The following is a 24100-nucleotide window of genomic DNA, read 5'->3' on the forward strand; positions in this document are numbered from 1 at the left end:
GGTAGTTCAGTTGGCAAAGCATTGCCCATGAAAGGCATAGGTCCCATTTTTGAACCTCAGTCTGGCACAGAGTTTTAATCTGCCAAAAAATTTCTATGAACAATACTCTACTACTACTACTACTACTACTAATACTGATCTTGACAGCTTGTGTTTTTGTCCACAGCACCTGTTTTAAGACTGGCATAATAAGGTTTCTACAGAATGTTAAAATACGAAGGTGTTATATATATATCAATGAAAGTAATACATTTTTTAAAACATGATGTAATTGGATAGATAAAAAAGACCTATTCACCAAGTAGCTTTTGGAGAACACATGTATAAAGGGGTAGAAATCTGAGAGCTTTTGGCGCCAGTGACTTCTCCTCCTAGCAGAAGGGTGTTCTGTCTACAAGAAAACACAGGTAATAATGAACACAGCACTTTATTACTTCAATAGTATGGGTACAGAAAGACACTTGCCACCGAGTGGATGCCCTACTAGTTCAAGACACTTGGGCTGAAAGTAAACTTAGGACTGAGAGTGAGGCTGGTCAGGCCTGATTATGTGAGCCATTGGCCAGCCAGTAGAGTGCAGTGCAGAGAGGCTGTCTGAGAGCGGGGTCCTCTGCTAGTGCTGGCATCTTGCGACTTCTGTGGAACACTGTACAGCTGCGCACCATATCGTGGTTGTGGAATCTTATGTAGGTTACAGCAAAGATTTAAAGGGGAAGGAAGAGGGGCAAAGGAAAAGGACTGGTGAGGTTTAGGAAGTGGGTAGAGTTTGGAAAAGTTGCCCCAAATCCCAGGACAGGGAACACTTACAGGACAGACTTCTCATCCTGTCCAGTACATCTCCCCTGACCCGTAGTTCTAGGCAACTTTTTCAAACTCTACCCATTTCCGAAATCTTGCCAGTCCTTTTCCATCATCTTGCTTCCTTCCAATTTAATCCCTTATCAGAAGAAGGATCCACTGGCTCCGAAAGCTGACAGATTTCTGTATCTTTATACTTGTGTTCTCCTGTCACTGCTTGATGAGTCATAGCTATTACATATTCAGGTACAGTACGAAAGACAGCAGTGATAGCTAATACATATTCACTTTTAACAGTGAAGTTGTGTTATTTAACTGTCGGCGATATACAGGGTGTTTCAGAAGTGATGGTCAATATTCAGGGATAGGACAGAAATGATCATTCTAAACAGAAAAGTCAAGTAAACATGGGTTCTAAAATGCATGCCTTAAAAGCTATGAGCAATTCTTGATCTTCAATACTGTGTAATTAATCTCTTCTATTGCAGTCAGTTTGCTTTCCATAGTTTGGAAAGTGGTAGTATGGACCAAAACAAGAAGAAAATGTACAGTAAACATGTGCTCTAAAAGGCACACCTTAAAAGTTATGAGCACTTGTTCATTAGAAGAGTTGTGTTTCAAGGTAGTGAAGATGAACAAGTTCTCATAGCTCTTAAAGCATGCATTTTAGACCACATGTTTACTGGACATTTTTTTCTTGTTTTGGTCAATGCTATCACTTTTCAAATTATAGAAAGCAAAAAGCGTGCAGTAGAAGAGATTTATTTCAAAGTATCAAAGATCAAGAATTGCTCATAGCTCTTAAGATATGTGTTTTACAGCCCATGCTTATTAGACCTTTTTGTTTGAATGATTATTCCAGGCATATCCCTGAATTTTGACCATCACTTCTGAAACACCCTTTATACTTAAAATATCATTAATACCATACTCAGTTCTGTTGAGCAGAGTTTTTGGTGCATCCTTATATCCCCATGTTCATACCCAAAAAAAAAAAAAAAAAAAAAAAAAAAACCAGAATTTATATTTGTAATATTTGACTGCAAAACTTGTTACTCCAGCAGAAGTATGCTTTATTAATATAGAAAAATTAGAGCTACAAGACAATAAGATTGGATTTTTGAAAAAATTAAAACTATAATTATTGTTTTCCTAAGAATGTTCGACTATAAAAATGTAGACATGAACATTCTGGAATTCTTATGACAATAATAATTTGAATAAAAATATTTATTTAGTTACACAAGTTTCAAAGAAGACAAGTTATATAGAGGGAAACAAGGGATCAACTTTTTTTTGTTTTGTAGGGTTTTCTGTCTGTTTCCAGAATGAAGAATACACTTCAGTATTCTGCATGTTGTACAAGTACTTTCAGATAAACCTGCAGGTTTTCCATTTGCTGTTTGGTTGACTTTCTGAATGAATTTTTTATATTTTTGTCTCTTCTTAGATATACGAACTGGAAGAATTTCGACGTGTTCGTTTGGAGGACTTGGCAGTACTCATCCAGAAAGTTTGGCGTGGTTATCGCGATCGGCAGTTGTTTCTCTTAAAGCGTCGGAGCCAAATCATCATCGCCTCTGCTTGGAGGAGTTGGAGGGTGAGATACTTCAGTAGATACTCATTCCATTTAACTACCAAATGAGTGTTGCATGATATTCATGAAACTCTTTAAAGAGTTCTTGCTGTTTCTCGGATCAATGTTGTGTGGCATTAGAGTCACTTTTACTGTCAATGGCAGAGTCATCTATTTGTTCCTGCAACTTACGAGGTAGTAATATAATGTGTAACACATTTGTTCCTGCAACTTACGAGGTAGTAATATAATGTGTACCAAGCATTAGAAATTCAAGTGAGTAAAATAGTATTGTTAAAGATTTACAGTAGGCTGTCATATTTTTTCAGTTAATTAATTGTATTGCATCTTTTATAAGAGACACTTTCAGACCAACAAAAAATAAAGTTAAATGATAACCGCAGTTTGTTTCCTTATGAAGTCAAACAGTGAATTTTGGGTTTGTAAATCTGTCAGTCTCTTATTTCTGAAGCTTCTAAATAAGAAACATATGAAGAATGAAGGAGGAGAAAATACGGACAAATTTTCTTCTCTATATCCCCCACTTTTTATCTATCACCAAATGCAAGTGTAACATTCTTCTTTCCACCATGCAGGAATGTCGTTTTGGGGTCAGCTTCAAGGGTCGGAGGCACCTGTGGTGTTTATACAGAGTGGTATGTAGTTTACACTCATACCCCATCTAGTCAAAGTCCTCAAGTTGCTAATGTAAATATAGCTGGAAGGTTATTGCGAAGTAGCAGATTTGCTGTGCTGACCCGTTTCACAATTCCAACCTTCCTGCATTTGTATTTGCTGGAGCTGTTGTTTTCCTCTTTTTCTTTTATTTTTACCCTGCAGTAAAGAGCAGAGCTGGGTTCACTATATCCTAATGTTTAAGAGTAATAGAAACTATTGTTTTATAAAGATGTAGGAAATACAAGTGCTTCCTGTTGAGTGACTGCTTCTGTGTAGAAAAATTTCATCATTACCAGTATTGCAATGGTTGTAGACCCATGTATATACTATATATCCTTTTTTAAATAAATGAGACACCAGTGGTAATGATGATTGTAATATACATCTCTATTCTATTTTATCACTATATTTGTGAAGCTGTTCAAATTACAAGTCTTCATTTCCTTTTGTGCCAATAATGGATAAGAGGTATCACAAAATGTAACTGTCATCCAAAACTTACCTCCTCGAACCTGCACTGAGCTAGAACTGACCATGTTTAGCTACTCAGGCTGACAATACCCTGATCCATCTCACCTAAATTTACTGTGTCCATAAATTTTGAACTGACTGAAACCAGGGGTACTCTACTTTTCTTCAGTTTGGCTGAACATTATATTCACACATGTAAGTAATTACCCAAAAACTATAATGTTGTGAATGATCACCCATTAGCCCAAATCAAACAGATTACAACCGATAAAATATTCTCCTAAACAAACTCAACAATTCATGATGTGTTTCTGCTTACTAATGCAATGGAGGTTAGTGCACAGCATGCAAAATTCATCAGCAGGGCACAATAATTCATGTGAGGTTAAACACAGAACAACAAAACATGCAAATGTAGGTAAACGCTTGCAGACTACATAAATAAAGAAACATTTGCAGTTAAAAGCAAACAAAAAGAAAACAAAACTGTTTAATTCTTATATCATTAGCATTAGTAACTATTGTTTACAAAAATGATTGTGTCAGAAATTAATGAGTTTTCAAAGTTATTATGGTTATGAAAAGAAATAATTAAATGAATGAAACCAAGTTTTAACATCTGTTCTGAATGCTATTGAAAATAAAGCTGAATAGTATTACAATGCGACAATTTAAAATTATGTAAAATGAATGGGCAACAAAAGTTATTATTGTTTCCATATAAAGAGTTTTTACATCAGTGATTAGAATGATGTATTTCACATTGTCACTTAGCCAATGTTCCTTCAAAACAGTTTCCACGTTGATAGCCACATTGTTAGTCCATGATCCTTAAGTGTGTAATCTAATAATTGGTGTCTTCTTGCTGATCTCCTAAATTGTGAGTACCAGTTGTGATTGTAACAGGTAGACTCAGTGCCTACAGATTTAATTTCAATCTGCATACAATGACAAGAATAAAATGCACTTTTTTCTACTAATGTGTGACGCACCCTGACGTCATAATATTAATTACAGACTTAAGCCACAGTTTTCATGTGTATGATTTACAATCATAGTGCAGCACTTTTCACAGTATAGCTGTCCACACTATGAAAGTAAATCAAGTTGATTGTACTGTAAATTATTAGTGCATGGTTTAAACATTCCACAGCCTGTGTTATGCACAAACAGTTTGTGCTGTCTACAATAGAAAACAATACCTTTAAGGTGTGCAGATAGCTAATTGGTCTGCATATCAAAGTTTTATGCTTAATGATTCGAAATTCAGTTCTGGCAAATGAGCAACACAACATGTAAAGCCACTATTTCTTTAATCTCAGTACACACTGAGATCATAAATGTAGCACTGTCCAAACACTGATGTCTTTCACAGGCTTGTCTGCCTGTGTCTGTATATGTGCAGATGGATATGTGTGTGTGTGTGTGTGTGTGTGTGTGTGTGTGTGTGTGTGTGTGTATCTGTCCTTTTTCCCCCTAAGGTAAGTCCTTCTGCTCCTGGGATTGAAATGACTCCTTACCCTCTCCCGTAAAACCCACATCCTTTCGTCTTTCCCTCTCCTTCCCTCTTTCCTGATGAAGCAACCTTGGGTTGCGAAAGCTTGAAATTTGTGTATGTGTTTTTTATTGTGTCTATCTACCAGCACTTTCGCATTTGGTAAGTCACAGCATCTATCCAAATGCGCGTTTATAGTGAGGCTCACATTCGGTGACTAAGTCATATAGAGCAGCTTTAAAGTACATGACAAAAAGTTTTTGTTTTTTGCATTCTCTGAAATTATTATCACTGTATCACTATGCGTTAAATGGCTATAGCCATTTGTAATTTCTATACTAATTTTGAATTTCTGTGTGCAGTAAAACAGTGCAATATATACTACAGTAGAGCACCTGCCCGCGAAAGGCAAAGGTCCCGAGTTCGAGTCTCGGTCGGGCACACAGTTTTAATCTGCCAGGAAGTTTCATATCAGCGCACACTCCACTGCAGAGTGAAGTTCTCATTCTGGATATAATACAGTTACATTATTGAGCCCTTTCAGTCATAATATTAATTAATGGCCCCTACAGCCACACCTAGAATGTACATAAAATACAGATGTGTATAGTAACTGACAAGGCACATACATACAGTGATGTCGTTTTCCTTACGTATAACCTGGTGGTGTTGGCAGTTATCATGCTTTTTGGTGCCAGAAACAAAATTGAAACAGTAAAACTAATGATCTAATTGATATAAAATGAGGTACCATTCTTTAACCAAAAAACAAAGACTTTAAACTCTGTGTCTCTGACATTTCTGAAAATGAGGAGATACACAAATGTGGTCTTCCCCCCCCCCTCACCCCCACCCCCCCACCCCCCACCCTTGTGGGACTATTTGCTTCATAAGTGAAACAAATCCCATTCGTACTTGTCTACTTTTTGGTGCTTCGCATTTTCATAGCCAGTAAAAGTGCTGTAGCAATTGCATAATCACATTTACCGTACACTGGTTAGATATGCACCCAGTAAAACTGTGCATAATGGAAGGACCCTTCATAGTATACACCTATTGTAATTTTAAAAAAAAGAAACCCAGAGACAACTGCGTAATAAGTGTAAAACAAAGCGTAAGGCTGTACATAGAGAGATGCTGAGTTAAATGTGTTTGGTTGTCAAGAGACCAATGTGTGAAGCCTTCAATGACTAGAGTAACAAAATTTCGTCTAATGGTCTATCACAAAGCCCAAAGAAATTCCAAACATATGTAAAGGCTGTTAGTGGCACCAATATTAGTATCCAGTCACTCAAATATTAGACAGGCACTGAAACTGAAGGTATCAAAGCAAAATTCGAAATGCTTAACTCCATTTTCAAATGTTCCTTTACAAAGTAAAACCCAGGAGCATGGTCCCAATTTAAGCCTCCTATCACTGAGGAGATGAGTGAAATAGATAATAGTGTCAATAGCACTGAGAAACAATTAAATGAATTAAAACTAAACAAATCTCCAGGACCCAGTGGGATACCAAATTTGCAGCTGAGTTAGCCCGTCTTCCAACTTAATCTGTCATAGATTCCTTGTACACAAAACCATGTCCAGTAGTTAGAAAAAGGCACATGTGACACCCACTGATAATAAGGGTGGTAGAAGTGATCCACAAAACTGTCATCCAGTATCCTTGATGGAGAATTGTTATAGAATCTAGAACGTATTCTGAGCTCAAACATAATGAGATACCTCAAACAGAATGTCCCCCACCATGCCAACCTGCATGGATTCTGAAAACATCAATCATGTGAAACCCAAATTTTCTCACATAACATTCTGATAGCTTTGGATCGAGACAGTCAAGTAGATGCATTATTTCTTGAGTTCTGAGAAACATTCGACACAGTACCACATCTATGCTTGTTATCAAAAGTATGGTTCATGTGGGGGTATCAAATGAAATTTGTGACTGGATTGAAGACTTTTTGGTAGGGACACACAGCATGTTCTCTTAGATGGAGCGTCAGATGTGGAAGTAGCTTCAGCAGTGCCCAAGGGAAGTGTGTTGGGTCCCTCACTGTTATTGTTGTATATTAATGACCTTGCAGATACTTAATAATAACCTCAGACTTTTTGCAGATGATGCAGTTATCTATAATGAAGTACTGTCTGAAAGTAACTGCATAAATACTCAGTCAGGTCTTGATAAGATTTCAAAGTGGTGGAAAGCTTGGCAACGTGCTTTAAATGTTCAGAAATGTAAAATTGTGCACTTCCCAAAATGAAAAAATATTGTATCCGATGACTATAGTGTCATTGAGGAGGCACGGTTGGTATCAGTCAACTTGTACAAATACCTGGGTAATATACTTTGCAGGGTTATGAAATGGAATAATCACATTGGAATAATAACATAGGATCAGTCATGGATAAAGCAGGTGTTAGACTTTGGTTTATATGTAGGATACTGGGGAAATGCACTCATCCTACAAAGGAGGTTGCTTACAAATCACTTGTGTGACACACCCTACAATATTGCTCAAGTATGTGGAACCCATACCAACTAGGACTAACAATGGATATTGAATGAATACGAGAAGGGCAGCACATACAATCACAGATTTGTTTCATTTATTGGAGGGTGCCACAGAGCTGCTGTAGGAACTGAACTGGAAGATAGACATAAACTATCCTAAGAAAGCTTGCTTATGAAGCTTTAAGAACTGGCTTTAAATGATGACTCTAGGAATATAGTACAGCCCCCTCAGTATCACTCACATAGAGATCGTGAGGACAAGATTAGATTAATTGCAGTGTGCACAGAGGTATTTAAACAAGTCATTCTTCTCATGCTCCATACATGAATGGAGTGGGAAGAATGCCTAATAACTGGCACAGTGAGACTTACCTTTTGGCAGGCACTTCACCGTGGTTTGCAGAGTATAGACATAGGTGTAGACATTCAATTGCATACATGAGATGAGGAGCTTGTTCTGTCATTTTTCCTCACTTTCTGTCCGGTGTTAAATCTCCATGAAACTGTCACAAACCAGTACAGAGAGCACTAGTTTGCAACATACGTAAATGTGACTTTTGCATCTATCGAACACGAACTGAAGATGGTAACCTCGGCATTGTGGTATTGGGTATGATATTGCCACTCTACTATAATACTAGGAAATTAGATCAGGAATTGTTCAGTCACATTCACTGGCTTGTGTTCATTTCCATTGGAAAAGGGGTAAAACAGGCTTTAGAAAACAGAATTGAAATACTACGGTTACTGTGCGGGAGGCAGTGATGCTGCATGGTATCAGCATGTAAGATCTACAAAATTCAGACAGGATCCAGTGGTTAGGACTCTTTATTAGATCTTACTTGTAACTAGTTGCCAGAATACAAAATCCATCTCTTCATCATTGATGGGAAATCCTCTTTCCTTCCCAGCCAAAGTAGGTACCATTTACCTCCTATGGCAAAATACTTCATAAAGAGTTGCAGTGTTCAAACTGAAATTCAGCTGAGGAGATTTTTTTTTTTTTTATTTTCTACCATCAGAAAGGTGACTACAATCAGAATCTGACAACCAGAACATTAATGTGCAGTTCCAAACAATCACTACAAACTTCTTTGTGAACCCTCCTGATTCCCCAAATTGCAAGAATGGCAGTGATGAGATGCGCTGACTGAACAGTAGCAAGTTTGTGAAGGAAAATAGTGAACCTAAGCTGTTGAAGGGTTGTGAAAACATGAAAACTGCGAACACTCCTGGTTTGCCTATTACTAGTGAGTGACATGGTGTCGAAGTAGCAACTTATGCCACTAAGCCTCTCATGTAGACGTTTTGTAACATTACATGGCTGATCACAGTGAAACTGACCAACTCATTTATATAAAAAATGGTAATTTTAGAATGTCATACATGTTAAACTTCCCAGATTTTGTTGCAGTGTGAGTGCACGTGCCATAATATGCAAACTTTAAAATGTGCAATGCAAGTACACAAGGAATACGCCACACAGATATGTTCACCACTGCACAAAACAAGTAAAGACTACAAAAAGAGGCCCTAGTAGGAAAGCAAGAAAATCTGTAAGACTTATCGAAAGATGTATTTGTAATAAATCTGGAACTAGCATGGTTTTATTTAAATAATTCTCTAAAAACTGTACTTGTGGTTGGTTGCTGTTTTAAATTAAACATCTTGTCTGTCTTTTGAAAAGTTTTAGTGAGCCATGAAAGTTACCAAAAGAAAAATTAATTGGTTTTGGTGGTACTTCTGTAATCTCGCCAAGGATTTTAGTCAGGGGAACCATAAAATTTCAATAAGGTTGCTGTTGGATGCTTTGTTCTGCTCTGATTCTGCACCTTTGTTTCTCAGCTTAGCATGTGATTAAAATGGATTTATTCCTCAACTATACTTTTCTGTTTTTCCTTCATCCCTCCCTTCCCCACCCCCATATCTTTTCTAGGTCTGAGTATTTCAGAAACTAGAAAATTCATCATCTTAATCATTTTGCATATGTATGGCACTGAAAGAATGAATTGTGTTCTTATGTGAGATACATTACTAGTGCACCAAGAAGCTGTAACTGTATACTACTTTTTGGCCTGGGTGTAAAGTAGTGGAACGACAGAAACACTGCATCATCAAAAACTGGAGTGTACCAAAGCAGCAGACATCCTTCCAGTGTAACATACTGTAGAATACAAATGCATCAAAATATGTGCAAAAATAGGCATCGTTCAAATAAAGAAAGGACTTGCATAAAACAGTGACTTGGCTTTTCACTTCATTGTCTTTTGGGATTCCTCTTTTAACAATGTTGTACTGGTGTCACACCTTCCACTATTGGTGAGTACAGGCTTTTTATTTGCATCAATATGGTTCATACCTGTGCTCCCCATAGGTTGAGGTTGCATCTAGATGTAGTATGATGCAGCAGATGTAGTGGAGAAAACTGATGCCATCACGACCCTGCCCCGTCTTTGTTATTCAAGATTTTGCAGAAGCCACATGTCGTACACAAATGCTTTCCCAATAAAGTACATGCCACTATACTGTGGATTTTTGAATCAATCCTTACTTATAACTCTGGTAGTTCCTTTAATTTACCCTGAATATGCACTGTGTAAATACTTTTTGGACATAAGTTGCAGTATTTGCTGTCGTACTGTTGCCAATTGATACTGTTCCTGCCTCGTTCGTAGCTGGACCAAGCTTAAGTTTTTACACTTACATCTTTATGTACATTGTAAATAACCAGCATAGTTTTTTAAGTTTTCTGTTTCTTTTTTCTTGTTTCATAAGCTTCCTCTGGCCCCCCTGAGGGCAACAAATTAACACAGTTTAGCTACTTGGAAAATGGCTATCAAAACGAATATGCAATGCTTCAATAATATTTACTCCAACCCTACTTCTTTATTTTCTTAGCAGTGTAACACACTTTTTGATCATACTTGATTTTTCACTTATATAAGGAGTGTAGTAAATATTACTTTTTTAAAATGTGAAAAACATTGATTGTATTGCATTTTATATTTTCAGGCGAGAGAAGAGTATCGCATTTTGAAAAGGCGGAAGCAGATTGAGTGGGCAGTCTCTGTTATACAAAGGCACTATGTCTGTTGGAAGGTACTGCATAGATAATATTAATATGGCTTTTTTAATCTTGGATAAGTAGTTTATTCATTTTCTAGACTGTACAGTGGAGCAGGATCTCAACAGCAAGGACAAACATATACCAATATTTTTCAAGTAATGAAAATATGTACGATGAATATTAGAAATATGTTGTTGATTGAAAAAGGGAACATATTACTGGTTAATAGGCAATACTTGTAAGGATCAGCTTGGGAATTGCATGTTATTGCACTGGAAAAGAGTGCAGCTCAATGTCCTTGGTGGCCATCTTTTTTGTGCGCATAACAGAGTATGAGAAAAGATGTTGACTTGCATCTGTAATTGTTATTTACTGTTTTAACGTTTCACTTATGGTGCAAACCTGAAGTATTAAAATTTTTGTTTCAGTCAGCAGTTTGTCTGGATACAACTCCTATTCACTAGTTCTGAACAGTAACTAATTATTTAAGTGTTGTATATTTTAAGTAGCTTATTACAGTCGAATCCATGAATGATGGTTGGTCATGCAGGTCTGCACAGTGTAGAGGCATAGATGGGGATTGCAGTGTTGCCGGTTGCAAACAACAGCTGCGATAAGCACATAGTTTGTTAGCTCATGTTTAAAGTAGAGAAAGTTATTTGGTGAATTTTTATTCAGTTTGTTGTGATTTGTCAGAGAGCTACACTCCACCATCACACGACTACCACTTTGAGATAGTCAGCTCGAAATGAATGAGAAACGCAATGTTGTCTGGCACAGCAAGTCGTGATGCTACATTCCAAGAATCTACATGCAGGGAAGTACGAATGCTTGTGCCCAATGCCAGATAATTATATTCGTAAAGTACCAAAAAACTGCTGTCATATGCAGTGCTTAAATGTTTCCAGCATGGACACAGTCTACCACATATTACATGTTATATAACATTCTGAATGAAATAATATTAATACCACAAAAATATTGTATGTAGTATTGGAAAATTTTCCATCTTTTGCAATGGTGACAATCGTTTTATCTCTGCCAGACACATTTCACTTTTTTTAAAGCACCTTGAATAAAATGCAGTTGATAAAATATATAAAGTCAGTTATTGGCTCATAAAAACATAAAGACTAAAATTTATTGAGTGTCAGTGAAGTGTAATGCAACAAAAATTAACTTATTTGAGGTCTGTCACACACAAACAACAATTATTTACTAAAATATAGATCAGTTGAGACAAACATAGAATATGATCTTATAACTGCAGCGATGCAGAAAACTACAAGAGGTATAGAAGCCAAAATACTGTCCACTGAAGATGCTTCAAAATAAAGCAAAAAGCAGCTGGTATATATAAGACTTTTATTGCAGTTGCAAAAGACAGAATATATCTCAGTATTACTGGTAAAACTGCAACTGTAGAAGAGAAGCTATAGAAAAAGAAAAGACAATGTGAATATTGTATGTGTGGCTCACCTTTGGTTGTGTTCAGTTGCTGCAACCATCATCATCTACATCAGTGTAGTCCATGTCAGTGCCTGACTCATCTTGTCTTAGAGTGATGGCAAAGGGATTGAGCATATTATCAATTTAAATTTCTGTCTCCATGTCCCTCTCCTGTAGCCATCCTGCATGTTGAACACATTCAATCCATACTGAAGGTGTTATGCTGTTGAGTGCTCTGTGCAAAATTCTCTCTGTGTCGGCAATTTTAAATGTCTTGTTTAATTCTGCAACATATCCTTTCACTTGTGCCCATATGAGCTTAATAGGATTGTACTAGCAATGATGTGGTGGCAAAGGTAAAACTGTATGTCCATATTCCTGTGCAATACAACTGATTTTGTACACTTTCAGATGGGATTTATTAAGCTCTACTACATTTAACAATTCAGCCCAAGTTTGAGTGGCAGTGTGCCAAATCTTCTTACTTGCAAGCCACAGCATGATATCACCTTATTTTGTACTTGTTGTGGGAGCCTTGTCAACAACAACTGAGTGGTAACTCGCATTGTCCATAACAATTGCTGAGTTTGCAGATAAGAAAGGGAGAAACTATTTCCTAAACAATAATGTAATTGTCTCTGAGTTCATTTCAGACTGATAATCAGCTGAATTGCTCTTTTTTGCCTGGGTCACTAATTTGCTTTCTGGAATAAATCCAGAAGCAGAACCAGCATGAAACACAATTATTCGTCACCCTTTACCAACTGGTACTTTAAAACCACATGAACCAACACTCAATTTCCAACATGCTTTCCTTGTATGATTCTGGTTTACCCATGTTTCATCCAAGTAAAAAATGTTCTTATTGCCAGATTTTCTTATTTCAAGAATACTTCTTAAAAACTGTGCCCCTGAAGCAGCGATATCACAATGTGCCATTAAAAATTTTCAACTGTCATTTGTATTTACATATTTGAACCCAATGTCTTTCAGTATTCTTCGCATTGAGGTAACACTGCCTTTAAACTTTATAGTTTCGTGCATTTTCAACATAATTTTTTTAACAGTAGGAAGTTCACCTGTGTTGTACATATTTCACACAAATCACCTTAGAACATCTTTGTCAAAATCTTTTAAATTTGTGACAAGCTTCTCACTACTGTGGTGTTTCCCTGGCGATCTGAAAACTGGGCTTCCACTTGTCTGAATAAATAAATCACCTTCACTGGCAATCCACTGAACAGTTCTCAAGCTGATGCCACTCACTTCTGCTGTACATTCCTGAGACCTGGCAACATCTTTGATAGGTCCACCATTTTCTGCTTCACACTTGAAGAAAATGTGTATTCTGTAAATTATGTCTCTCGCTTGCTTATGGAGAATTAGTCGCTTACTGCCACCATCAGCCATGACAAATCGCAACAAACTGAATAAAAATTCACCAAATAACTGCCACAAACACTTTTAACACTCGCACTGGCCAAGAGCTAAGTGCTAAGAGAACTACTGAACATTCATTGGCTGTCGAAGGACGACATCACGCCAGATGTGCAGAATGAGCCTAAACACGGCTGCTGTCATTCGTGGCTCCAACTGTAGTAAATCTGGAATGTTTTTGAACGATTACTTGTTTCACAAAATTGCTTGGTAAGGTATGTGAGTAAATACTTTTTAATAAAAATTTTGCCTGTAATAATATTTTTGTTCGAGTGATCTTTTGTCGAGTGAAGGCTCCAACTTTTACTAGTATGTGCTGACATCTGAGTTCTGTGAAGTTTGTTATCCAGCAAGTTGTGTTGCAGGTTTGTAAAGACTGAGAACCAGTTCCTCTGAAGAGTGAACTAAAGTCACTGAAACTTCACACACCAGTTGAACACAGCTGATGTGTGCAGTTTGGAGGGCTTTTCTCTTAGTGACTTGAGTTTACTCTTCAGAAGAAGTAGTTCTCAACCTATCCTAATCCACAATTCATCTTGCTGGGTAATAAACTTCACAGAGATCAGATGTCATCATATGCCAATAAATGATGTAGCTTTTAGTCGACAAAAGATCACTCCAATAAAAATCTTATTACAGTCTAAACTTTTACTAAAACTTGTTCATTCACAGATGAAATACCGTAGATCTCAAGAACAAAAAAATAATCCCAACTCCATAAAAGGGAGATACTGACAGAAAGACATGTTAATGAATTATCAATTTAATAAGTCATATTTTCATAATATTTACACCAGTTATCTACAGAAAGATGTAATGTCTGTCAGAAGTGAAGATGGAGAAAGTTCGATCCTGCAGAAATATAGGAATATGTGAGATAAAAATGACACTCTCACTTATCCTTAAAAAAGTAAAAAAAAACACTTGCCATATATTTACAGATTTAGAAAGGTTTTTTGACAGATTTAACTGGAATACACTGTTGAAATTCTTAAGTTATTAGCTATAAAATAAAGAGAGTGGAAGGTTATTTGCAACTAGTACTGAAACCAGTTGCAATTGTAGGATTGTATGGACATGAAAGGGAAGATGTTCTTGAGGAAGGGAAACAAGGTTGTAGCCTATTCCCTAGTTTATGATAATAATCGTCTTCCTTCCAGGTATTATGGTTCTTGACCAGTTACAATCTCATCAAGCAGTTCTTTTATTTATATCCAGAGAGAACACTAAAGACAGCTAATAACAATTGGAAGGGAAATCTTATATTAAGGCAAAAGAAATAAAAACTTTTTGCCACAGGTGATAAACAAACACCTGTAAAACAACGACAAAGAGAAAGAATTTGTGGTTAATACCGTATTTACTCGAATCTAAGCCGCACTCGAATCTAAGCCGCACCTGAAAAATGAGACTCGAAATAAAGGAAAAAAAAAAAAATTCCCAAATCTAAGCCGCACCTGAAATTTGAGACTCGAAAAGTTTTAGGCCGCACCTCCAAATCGAAACAAAGTTGGTCCATTGTAATATGAGACACAATTTAGGTCGAATGAATGACGATAAAGCTACAGTAGTTTGGTTCGAGTCGAAAGCTTAGCAGTGAAGCTTTACCAGGTAGCCATTGCGTCAGGCGCTCCATCCGTATTTATACGTATACCCTTCCTTTTTCACGTATTTCGTCTGGTTTGAATCGATTGCTTATTTTGCTTTGATCTGATAAGTGCCGTTTTCTATGTTATAGGTGTTTACGTCAGTCACTCTAAGCTGAAAATGCATTACTATACTGTGTCATGCATTGTCGCATTCTGATAGTGCGTGTTTACGGCCTGTCGCTGCTCGTGGCATGGCTTGCTTTTGTGCGCGCTACCGCCACCTACAATTAAAAAAAGAGAGGAATCGTCTCATTAGTGAAACAATGGCAAGATACTGCTATTTGTTGTTACTTACACTGCTGCTTTCTTTGATAATGATCAACAAGAACCTAATAATAGACTGCGTATAATAGAACATGTTCTGAACGAGAGTTTGGCGAAAATTTTTCTCCGTTTGAAAATCTTTGCGGCCACTTCTTTAGTACATCAAATTCTGCACAGAAATTAGTCATCTTAGATTTAAAAATCTAGTCAGTTGCCGTGCTTCATTTCTGACTGTATCACTATTAGGCATAAGAGTAATACGAATATAAACATGACACGATACGTATATTCTTCCGCGTTTGCTGTTGTCTCACTCTAGTTTCGTAGTTTATTTGGCAGACAGGATTTAAATGAGATAGAAGCAAACACGAAAGAATACATGGCAAAATGTTTATATTCGTATTATTCTTATGGTGAAGAGAATACTGCATGTGATTCACATTTCATCAGGTTCCTATTAGCAACTATCTCTTCTCACAGGTAGGAAAAAATTCAGAACGTAGAGTTGGCCATATTGACAAAAATCCCAGTATTACCAGTCGGATTTTCGTAGTACATTGAAATTCGAAGATGAACAGTACAGAATTTGTATTTACTTCGTTGGATAATGTATGAAAATGCAGTGGTCGAAACTCGGGCGGAGAAAAAAAGCTCATCTTCCAATTTTTTTTTTTTTTAATTTTATTTACTGACGCAGAGATTTTGGCGCCAGTATTTATCTTTGTGCCTACAAAGGATGCCTGTGTAGCACTGTATATATTCGACGGCAGAAGTTAGTTGTGGCGGCACCTATCAACATTTTTCAGAACTTCCGCTTGCTTTGCACTCGATTCTAAGCCGCAGGCGGTTTTTCGGATTACAAAAACCGGAAAAAAAGTGCGGCTTAGATTCGAGTAAATACGGTACTTACCTTATGGGGACAGCCCAGTACTTGTGGTATACACATCTAAAAGTGAAAAACTAATCCTAGAACTTGGGAAATCTATTGAACAAAATAGGCAGAGTATGACATGGGTTTATAAAATGAACATCAACATAAAGAAAACATAAGTAATGAAATGTATTCAAATTAAGTCCAGCAATACTGGAGATATTGTAAGCTGAAGTGAACCATTGTAAGTATTACAATGAGTTTTGCTTGTTAGACAACAAAACAAGTAATGATGGGAGAAGCACAGAGAATATAAAATGCATACTGGCAGTAGTAAGACAAGCATTTCTGAAAATGAGAAACTTATTAACACTGTATGTAACAACATAAATTTAAGTTCTAGCAAGTCTTTTCTGAAGGTAATTGTGTGGAGTGTAGCCTTGTATGGATGTCACTTGCGAACAGTAAACAGTTCCGACAAAAAGAAAATAGAAGGTTTCTAAAGTTTTCTGATTCCAGAAGTACACAATACAGATTTTTTTGTGTTATGAACTCAAGAACATACCTCAAGACCTCTTCAAGGAACTATTATTTCACAATATAGGAAAGACTGCGCAAAACTATTGGACAGAAGTAACATTTGCACGATATGTAATTGCCGAGTAACGTAGCTCAATGGATCTTGAACAGTTAAAAAATGGTTCAAATGGCTCTGAGCACTATGGGACTTAACATCTGTGGTCATCAGTCCCCTAGAACTTAGAACTACTTAAACCTAACTAACCTAAGGACATCACACACATCCATGCCCGAAGCAGGATTCGAACCTGCGACCGTAGCAGTCGCGCGGTTCCGGACTGAGCGCCTAGAACCGCGAGACCACTGCGGCCAGCTCTTGAACAGTACATAGAAAGATTTGCTACAGTATAGTACAGAAGATAATTGAAATAAATATGCAGTGATACGAACAAAAATTATACCTTCATTCGAAGACAATAACCACACTGAAGTCAAGTGATTTTTGATGGTCCCCTGGGTATTACAAAAGGCAGGACAGCCGGTCGGAGTTCTAGGCACTTCAGTCTGTAACTGCGCGACCGCTATGGCCACAGGTTGGAATCCTGCCTCAGGCATGGATGTGTGTGATGTCCTTAGGTTTGTTAGGTTTAAGTGGCTCTAAGTTCTAGGGGAGTGAAGACCTCAGCAGTTAAGTCCCATAGTGCTCAGAGCCATTTAAACAATTTAAAAGGCAGGACATTATTCTTTATAGGGTGTCTGTAAGTAGTTCTTATGGTATGGCTTTCTATTCCTCCACCAACGCAGTTTCCAACTGCCAGATGGTCATTGCTGCATGTGGATATACCGCAGTGCATTCCTCAGTGCTTAATGGGGTTTAAATCGGGGTGACTGACAGACCAGTCCATTTGTTGAGTATCCTGCATTTCAAAAGCTCCTCTATCTGCATTGCTTCATGTGGTCACACATTATCATCTGTGAATATGAAGTTAGGGACAAATGTACCCCGAAAAGAAACACACGGGGATGGAGTACAGCGTCTCAAAATGTTGACCGATGAGTGTACTATGTTCACTCTTTGCAATGTTGCCTAGAGCATAAAGACTAGACCAGTGAGGAGTGGTGTCAAGTGCTCTTCTTGGATGAAAGCAGATTCATTCTGTGTAATGATTCTGGGTGTATCTTCATAAGGCGAGAAGTGGGACCAGGTAGTGCACCCAGGAACATCATCAAACGTAATCGTTTTAGTGGTCCAGGTGTGATGGTGTGGGGAGGCATAATGGTCTGTGGGCATACTGACCTCTAAATCTTTGTACACAGTACACTCACTGGTCAAGATTATTGTGTCACTGTACTCCTTCCCAAGTGCATCTCTTCATGAATACATTCAGCACTGATTTCATTTTTGTGGATGACAACGTGCTGCTGCATCAAACAGTGCAGGTGGAGGAATTCTTGAAATGAGAGGATATTTGGCATATTGACTGACCTCTCTATTCCCCTGACTTAAATTCCATTGGGCACATATAGGGTGGTCCATTGATCGTGACCAGGCCAAATATCTCATGAAGTAAGTGTCAAACGAAAAAACTACAAAGAACGAAACTTGTCTATCTTGAAGAGGGAAACCAGATGGCGCTATGGTTGGCCCGCTAGATGGCACTGCCATAGGTCAAACAGATATCAATTGCATTTTTTAAACAGGAATCCCCATTTTTTAGTACGTATTCATGTAGTATGTAAAGAAATATGAATGTTTTAGTTGGACCACTTTTTTCACTTTGTGGTAGATGGCACTGTAATAGTCACAAACATATGGCTCACAATTTTAGACGAACAGTTGGTAACAGGTAGGTTTTTCAAATTAAAATACAGAACATAGGTATGTTTAAACATTTTATTTCGGTTGTTCCAATGTGATACATGTACCTTTGTGAACTTATCATTTCTGAGAACACATGCTGTTACAGTGTGATTACCTGTAAATACCACATTAATGCAATAAATGCTCAAAATGATGTCCATCAACCTCAATGCATTTGGCAATACGTGTAACGACATTCCTCTCAACAGCGAGTAGTTTGCCTTCCGTAATGTTCGCACAAACATTGACAATGCACTGAAATGTTGTCAGGCGTTGTTGGTGGATCACAATAGCAAATATCCTTCAACTTTCCCCACAGAAAGAAATCTGGGGATGTCATATCCAGTGAACGTGCGGGCCATGGTATGGTGCTTCGACAACCAATCCACCTGTCATGAAATATGCTATTCAGTACCACTGCAACCGCACACGAGCTATGTGCCAGACTTCCATCATGTTGGAAGTACATCGCCATTCTGTCATGCAGTGAAACATCTTGCAGTAACATTGGTAGAACATTGCATAGGAAATCAGCATACATTGCACCATTTAGATTGCCATCGATAAAATGGAGCCAATTATCCTTCCTCCCATAATGCCGCACCATACATTAACCCACCAAAGTCACTGATGTTCCACTTGTCGCAGCTATTGTGGGTTTTCCGTTGCCCAATAGTGCATATTATTCCGGTTTACGTTACCACTGTTGCTGAATGATGCTTTGTTGCTAAATAGAATGCGTGCAAAAAATCTGTCATTGTCCCGTAATTTCTCTTGTGCCCAGGGGCAGAACTGTACACGATGTTCAAAGTCATTGCCATGCAATTCCTGGTGCATAGAAATATGGTACAGGTGCAATCAATGTTGATGTAGCATTCTCAACACCAATGTTTTTGAAATTCCCGATTCTCGCACAGTTTGTCTGCTACTGATGTGCAGATTAGCCACTAAAGCACCTACTTGGGCATCATCATTTGTTGCAGGTCATGGTTGACATTTCACATGTGGCTGAACACTTCCTGTTTCCTTAAATAATGTAACTATCTGGCTAACGGTCCGGACACTTGGATGATGTCATCCACGATACTGAGCAGCATACATAGCACACACCCGTTGGTCATTTTGATCACAATAACCATACATCAACATGATAGCAACCTTTTCTGCAATTGGTAAATAGTCCATTTTAACACGGGTAATGTATCACGAAGCAAATAACATGCGCACTGGTGGAATGTTACGTGATACCACGTGCTTATACGTTTGTGACTATTATAGTGCCATCTATCACAAAGAGATAAAAGCAGTGCAACTAAAACATTCATATTTCTTTACATACTACAAGAATATGGAATAAAAAATGGGCGTTCCTATTTAAAAAAACACCGTTGATATACGTTTGACCTATGGCAGCGCCATCTAGAGGGCCAACCATAGTGCCATCTGGTTTCCCCCCTCAAGCTGGATGAGTTCCGTTCTTTGTAGTTTTTTTGTTTGATGCTCATTTCATGAGATATTTGGCCCGATCACTATCAGTGGACCACCCTGTTTAGGGTGCATTGGGAAGACATATTACAGCGTGTCCACATCCATTAATGACTATCCATCAGTTGTCAACTTTGCTGGTGGAGGAATGGAATTCTCTACCACAAGATCTCCTTACCAACCTTGTGGCCAGCATGGAAGGACATTGCTGAGCATGCATTACCATCCATTACAATCACACACCCTATTAACAACCATATCCTGCCTTTCAAGAGGATGTCGTTATCAGGAGAAAGAAAGAAAACTGGCGTTCTATGGATCGGAGCATGGAATGTCAGATCCCTTAATCGGGCAGGTAGGTTAGAAAATTTAAAAAGGGAAATGGATAGGTTAAAGTTAGATATAGTGGGAATTAGTAAAGTTCGGTGGCAGGAGGAACAAGACTTCTGGTCAGGTGACTACAGGATTATAAACACAAAGTCAAATAGGGGTAATGCAGGAGTAGGTTTAATAATGAATAGGAAAATAGGAATGCGGGTAAGCTACTACAAACAGCATAGTGAACGAATTATTGTGTACGAAGCCCACACCTGCTACAGTAGTACAAGTTTATATGCCCACTAGCTCTGCAGATAACGAAGAAATTGAAGAAATGTATGATGAAATAAAAGAAATTATTCAGATAGTGAAGGGAGACGAAAATTTAATAGTCATGGGTGACTGGAATTCGAGTGTAGGAAAAGGGAGAGAAGGAAACGTAGTAGGTGAATATGGATTGGGGCTAAGAAATGAAAGAGGAAGCCGCCTGGTAGAATTTTGCACAGAGCACAACTTAATCATAGCTAACACTTGGTTTAAGAATCATGATAGAAGGTTGTATACATGGAAGAACCCTGGAGATACTAAAAGGTATCAGATAGATTATATAATGCTAAGACAGAGATTTAGGAACCAGGTTTTAAATTGTAAGACATTTCCAGGGGCAGATGTGGACTCTGACCACAATCTATTGGTTATGACCTGTAGATTAAAACTGAAGAAACTGCAAAAAGGTGGGAATTTAAGGAGATGGGACCTGGATAAACTGAAAGAACCAGAGATTGTACAGAGTTTCAGGGAGAGCATAAGGGAACAATTGACAGGAATGGGGGAAAGAAATACAGTAGAAGAAGAATGGGTAGCTTTGAGGGATGAAGTAGTGAAGGCAGCAGAGGATCAAGTAGGTAAAAAGACGAGGGCTATTAGAAATCCTTGGGTAACAGAAAATATATTGAATTTAATTGATGAAAGGAGAAAATATAAAAATGCAGTAAATGAAGCAGGCAAAAAGCAATACAAACGTCTCAAAAATGAGATCGACAGGAAGTGCAAAATGGCTAAGCAGGGATGGCTAGAGGACAAATGTAAGGATGTAGAGGCTTATCTCACTAGGGGTAAGATAGATACTGCCTACAGGAAAATTAAAGAGACCTTTGGAGATAAGAGAAACACTTGTATGAACATCAAGAGCTCAGATGGAAACCCAGTTCTAAGCAAAGAAGGGAAAGCAGAAAGGTGGAAGGAGTATATAGAGGGTCTATACAAGGGCGATGTACTTGAGGACAGTATTATGGAAATGGAAGAGGATGTAGATGAAGATGAAATGGGAGATACGATACTGCGTGAAGAGTTTGACAGAGCACTGAAAGACCTCAGTCAAAACAAGGCCCCGGGAGTAGACAACATTCCATTGGAACTACTGACGGCCTTGGGAGAGCCAGTCCTGACAAAACTCTACCATCTGGTGAGCAAGATGTATGAAACAGGCGAAATACCCTCAGACTTCAAGAAGAATATAATAATTCCAATCCCAAAGAAAGCAGGTGTTGACAGATGTGAAAATTACCGAACAATCAGTTTAATAAGCCACAGCTGCAAAATACTAACACGAATTCTTTACAGACGAATGGAAAAACTAGTAGAAGCCGACCTTGGGGAAGATCAGTTTGGATTCCGTAGAAATACTGGAACACGTGAGGCAATACTGACCTTACGACTTATCATAGAGAATAGATTAAGGAAAGGCAAACCTACGTTTCTAGCATTTGTAGACTTAGAGAAAGCTTTCGACAATGTTGACTGGAATACTCTCTTTCAAATTCTAAAGGTGGCAGGGGTAAAATATAGGGAGCGAAAGGCTATTTACAATTTGTACAGAAACCAGATGGCAGTTATAAGAGTTGAGGGACATGAAAGGGAAGCAGTGGTTGGGAAGGGAGTAAGACAGGGTTGTAGCCTCTCCCCGATGTTATTCAATCTGTATATTGAGCAAGCAGTAAAGGAAACAAAAGAAAAATTTGGAGTAGGTATTAAAATCCATGGAGAAGAAATAAAAACTTTGAGGTTTGCCGATGACATTGTAATTCTGTCAGAGACAGCAAAGGACTTGGAAGAGCAGTTGAACGGAAAGGATGGTGTCTTGAAGGGAGGATATAAGATGAACATCAACAAAAGCAAAACGAGGATAATGGAATGTAGTTGAATTAAGTCGGGTGATGTTGAGGGTATTAGATTAGGAAATGAGACACTTAAAGTAGTAAAGGAGTTTTGCTATTTGGGGAGTAAAATAACTGATGATGGTCGAAGTAGAGAGGATATAAAATGTAGACTGGCAATGGCAAGGAAAGCGTTTCTGAAGAAGAGAAATTTGTTAACATCGAGTATAGATTTAAGTGTCAGGAAGTCATTTCTGAAAGTATTTGTATGGAGTGTAGCCATGTATGGAAGTGAAACATGGACGGTAAATAGTTTGGACAAGAAGAGAATAGAAGCCTTCGAAATGTGGTGCTACAGAAGAATGCTGAAGATTAGATGGGTAGATCACATGACTAATGAGGAAGTATTGAATAGGATTGGGGAGAAGAGGAGCTTGTGGCACAACTTGACTAGAAGAAGGGATCGGTTGGTAGGACATGTTCTGAGGCATCAAGGGATCACCAATTTAGTATTGGAGGGCAGCGTGGAGGGTAAAAATCGTAGGGGGAGACCAAGAGATGAATACACTAAGCAGATTGAGAAGGATGTAGGTTGCAGTAGGTACTGGGAGATGAAGATGCTGGCACAGGATAGAGTAGCATGGAGCACTGCATCAAACCAGTCTCGGGACTGAAGACCACAACAACAACAACAACATCCTGCCTTTCATAATGACCGGGGAACCATCATAAATCATGGCAACATCAGTGTAATTATGTCTTTCATTAAAAGTGTTATTTCTGTCCATCTCATTGCATATTCCTTTCAGTCACCTTCCATATTATACTGTAGCAGTTTTTTCTATGTGCGGTCCTAGTTTTATTGAGTTACGTCTTTTGGCTGTGGCATATCCTGCTTAAGTTACTTTTGTCCGTAAGTTTCGCACACCATTGTATATTATTTCAAATCAATACTAGAAATATGAATAATCTTCATAGTTATTTAAAGTCTCTTTATTTGCTCCAGAAAGATGTCCCTTATTCAGGATTTTATATTTTCAGTAACTTGCCAGCAGCCATAACAAGTTTAACTCCTGATAAAGTTGAGTTTGAGAGGAAGCTAAGTGATTTATTGGTGGCCAAGTGCTACTCTATTGCCAGATACACTCCTGGAAATTGAAATAAGAACACCGTGAATTCATTGTCCCAGGAAGGGGAAACTTTATTGACACATTCCTGGGGTCAGATACATCACATGATCACACTGTCAGAACCACAGGCACATAGACACAGGCAACAGAGCATGCACAATGTCGGCACTAGTACAGTGTATATCCACCTTTCGCAGCAATGCAGGCTGCTATTCTCCCATGGAGACGATCGTAGAGATGCTGGATGTAGTCCTGTGGAACGGCTTGCCATGCCATTTCCACCTGGTGCCTCAGTTGGACCAGCGTTCATGCTAGATGTGCAGACCGTGTGAGACGACGCTTCATCCAGTCCCAAACATGCTCA

General features: G+C 38.2%; 1 protein-coding gene across 1 annotated transcript in view; it reads left to right on the forward strand.

Annotated features, from left to right (window-relative positions):
• Positions 1-24100, forward strand: part of LOC126109867 (unconventional myosin-Ib) — a 458138-nt gene that overhangs the window by 355418 nt on the left and 78620 nt on the right. Inside the window, exons 17-19 of the mRNA XM_049914933.1 lie at positions 2249-2398; positions 2971-3030; positions 10543-10629. Coding sequence (XP_049770890.1) covers positions 2249-2398; positions 2971-3030; positions 10543-10629 — 297 coding nt within the window. The remainder of the gene's footprint in view (positions 1-2248; positions 2399-2970; positions 3031-10542; positions 10630-24100) is intronic.

Source organism: Schistocerca cancellata, chromosome 12 (genome assembly GCF_023864275.1).
Source record: "Schistocerca cancellata isolate TAMUIC-IGC-003103 chromosome 12, iqSchCanc2.1, whole genome shotgun sequence".
NCBI lineage: Eukaryota > Metazoa > Arthropoda > Insecta > Orthoptera > Acrididae > Schistocerca > Schistocerca cancellata.